Raw genomic sequence first — 3623 nt, 5'->3', positions numbered from 1 at the left:
GCAACCATTGGCTTATTCACACCGACGTTTCGGTGACTCTTTATTCAGTGACGTACCAACCTGACGAAACTATTCACGGATACATGTCTTCATTCCTTGATGCGTATAGGTATACTTTATTCTACTACCCATTACTGCTTAAATTTTTTCAATAGGCATTTCATGAACGAATTTAAGTGAATACAGAGTTACTCTATGAACAATGCCATAGTAAGAGCCCTTACCGTATGCAGGTAGTGGTGGTCCCTCTCGGCCTTCGTAGCAAACACGTCAGCCTCCCAGCAGGTGGTGAAGGGGTTGACTTCGGGGACACGGATCCACTTCCAGACGAAGGTGTGACGACCTGATAAAAAAACAACAGCTGCTTCAGACCGCCTAATAACTAGTTAATCAATGACTGATTTCAGTGTTTGATACCTCTGATTCTGAAGGAATTTCTACACTATTAACGTTACATAGCGAAAACAAGATCGAGTCCGCAAAATTTTCAATGGCCCTGTGTTGGCGTCCGGAAAGTATTTGTTATCTCCATGAAAAATTGATATATAGTAGTGATGCAAGGAAGAAGTGGTGTATGTTTGGGCCCACTAGCAACTTGCATTGGAATGGAAGGGGCCCTTTTGTCAAAATCTTCAAAGGAGAATGACGGAACAAAGAAACAACGGATTTTCATAATGTTCAATATGCGCAGAGATGTGCAGTACGTCCGTTGTGTCATATCTACCATTTTGTATCATAGTTGTCTTACCTGGTTTCATGTCCATAGGAATAGTGAAGTTGTAGGTTCCCATGGCGTCTTCGGGATCCTCACAGTACTTGGGCGCATTTTGGAAACCAGGCTTCGGATAGGTCGAGAGGAACTCATCGCTAAAGTGTACATCACCTGTCGAATCATAAAATATGTAAAACAAATCATTGAATACCTTTTCAATGGAGGCAATTATACATGTTTGTCCCACAAAACAAGTGACGATTTAAACTTGGTGGCACACGTTTCCTAAGTCAACTACAGCTCGGTCTGTGTGACACAAAGTCTGCTTTCCAGGGCTGTAACTGGCACCTCCCCGCAGAGGCCGGCGGATGTTGGACGGGCTGCTATAAGCGATATCTAATCAGACTAGTCTACAGTGGCATAAAGATACAAAACAGTCTATGTATAAAGAATGACACCAACCATGGTTGTAAGGCGACACCCCCATGTCCATGATTTGGATGAGTTTGTCCGAGTCGATACAGCAGGGGTCCTCGTCTCCGTCCACCACAAACATCAGGTTCTCGGTGTCCGCACGGCCTCTCATGTTACACTGTGCGTCACTGACGTGGTTCTGTGGAAAAACGATGTATTATGTGGTATTCTCCATGCAGAGGTCTTGGGGATGGTACAAGTATATTGGGATTTCTTACCGCTCAATGTTGAGGGGAGGGAGCAGTAAGAAATCCCGGCCACTTCTTTTCCCTGACCTAACCTTTGCTTAGAGAAGTACTATATTGGTGCAAAAACAGCAGCTGGCTTCGTAGTGTTGAATTGAAAACAGAACATTGACGCAAGTATTAGTATTCACGGAACATTGCTGTTGATCAGAAATGTAATTAACAAAAAAGGTAACACGTCTATCTTTTGATAAAGTTTTAGATACATTTACCAAGCTAATAAAGCATATGTAAATGGTAAAAAGGTTCGGACTTTTGGCCATTCCATCCAAATGAATAATTCATAATCCCAAAAATGCGCACTGATACAGTTGATACAGTATAGTTTTCAGTCGGGGGCTAGCCGCAATGGTCGCGATTTTTAACGCCTGTGTCCCGAAAGCGCGACCACTACCAGCACCCGTCCGAAACCTTTACTTGGAGACTACATTTTTACGTACAGGCCAAAAGCTAAGTGTAGATACTAGCTCATGTGACTTACGTTTGTTGGATGGTTGATGACCACCTTCTGTCCCAGGTAGTAGGCAGCCATGGGTAGCTGGTAACCGTTGGCATCATCTCTCGGGTCGTTACACAGGGGAGTAAGCTCGGGATGGTCGTCAAGACGGTGCACATAACCACCAGAAGTCCCGAACACTCTGTCACGAAGGTTGTACCTGGAACCACACACGTTACAAGTAGACACTATCTATACAGTTTCTTGTGCTGAGCTGTCTGTCTTATATAAAAGATAGTGACAACATTGCAAATATACCAAAGTATATATGTGCTTTAGTCAACTTTATACCAGGAGAAATACGTCTGTTAAATGATGACAAAATTAACCACATATACTCATTTTCGATAGATTACCGATTATGTATTTACCGATAACTTGCAACCTTTGCGTTCGTTTTCGTATGTTTTTGCATTTTGCGACTTGCAGTCGCAAAATGCCTTCTGGCCAGTGTAGTCGCCGTTGTGATGTTGAGATGAACGGACCTGTTCAATCCATGCCAAACATTTGTATACCTGTTAAAACGGACATTTCTTAAACATGTTCGCACTAGCGCAGTGGTAAAGTTTACGCATTCTGAACCAATGCACCCGGTTCGAATCCGGGGAGGTAGATTTTTTCAACTTTTTTTTTCTTTTTTACAACCATTAAAATACTAATTTTTACATCCATTTGGCCACACCAATTTATTTCTTTGGTTAACGGATTCGCCGCTTCGTTTTTTTTTGCCGAATAGAAATAAAAAAAAAAAAAAAAATTAAAAATGCCCCGCAACAGAGCTCACTCAAAAACAGGCAATGTGTAGTGAAATTTGCTGCAGTTCACGCAAATTTTAACAGGTGGCGTCTAGATCTGCTGCAGTTCAGGCACATATGTGAATCTCTCCATGCGCCAATATCAGGTTTAGTTACTCTGTTCTATTTATATGACATTCTAATAACTAGAAAAAAACGTTCACACACGCAAACATTGGCAAAATGTCAGCCTTTTTGAAAGCACTTGTTTTTAATCAGCAGGAAAGGTACAAAAGGAATTACAAACGCAGTGTGAGCTGTTAGAAAACTTCTCGAATTAGAGAACTTAGAATCGTCCCGAAAATCTTTACTCACCTCTGTGCATTTCTCGGCCAGGCCCGACACTTAGCCGCATCCCAGTACCAGCCGTTGTTCTCCAGGTAGTCCGTACAGACGATCCAGGAGTGGGCGGCGGCCAGGACAGGCAGCCCGACAGCCAAGAGCGCGACGAAGAGCTTCATTTTCGACAGGACGCAACACTGCTCACAACTGCCAACGGGTCTCTAGTCGTCTGTGCAAAGTGTTGCTCTATATGTACCTTTATCATGACAGGATGGGAACAGCAGGAAGATCTCCCACCTGGTTGTGTGTTTTATCACACATAACAGGCAGCACTTGTTGACAAAGATAGAAATTACATAACATCAAGGTTTGTTGCACCTTTGTAACATTAAAGATAATTCGAAATGCTCTTTTTGTGGCGAAGACGAAGAAACAACTAAACACTAGTATTTGTAACATCATTCTGGAAAAACGATCAAACTTGGTATAATACTGCAACAGGACACTATTTGAGTATTAATAGCCCATTGAATGTGTTACTAGTACTGGGGGATTAAGAGAGTCCTTAATACCGCCCTCACATTAGGCGCGATTCGGTCGGACGACGAGTCTGCGAGCTC

At 42.7% G+C, this 3623-nt stretch overlaps 1 protein-coding gene across 1 annotated transcript in view; it reads right to left on the bottom strand.

Moving 5' to 3' along the window:
- The window catches only part of LOC118424847, a 6087-nt gene extending 2833 nt beyond the window's left edge, over positions 1-3254 (bottom strand). Inside the window, exons 1-5 of the mRNA XM_035833653.1 lie at positions 3037-3254; positions 1913-2087; positions 1175-1325; positions 749-883; positions 225-343 (exon numbers count right to left, since the gene is read on the bottom strand). Coding sequence (XP_035689546.1) covers positions 225-343; positions 749-883; positions 1175-1325; positions 1913-2087; positions 3037-3182 — 726 coding nt within the window. The 5' untranslated portion in view covers positions 3183-3254. The remainder of the gene's footprint in view (positions 1-224; positions 344-748; positions 884-1174; positions 1326-1912; positions 2088-3036) is intronic.
- Positions 3255-3623: the final 369 nt, after the last annotated feature.

This window comes from Branchiostoma floridae, chromosome 10, assembly GCF_000003815.2.
Source record: "Branchiostoma floridae strain S238N-H82 chromosome 10, Bfl_VNyyK, whole genome shotgun sequence".
Classification (NCBI taxonomy): Eukaryota; Metazoa; Chordata; class Leptocardii; order Amphioxiformes; family Branchiostomatidae; genus Branchiostoma; species Branchiostoma floridae.
Note: the sequence above shows the minus strand (reverse complement) of the source record. Positions and strands in the feature narration are given on the sequence as shown.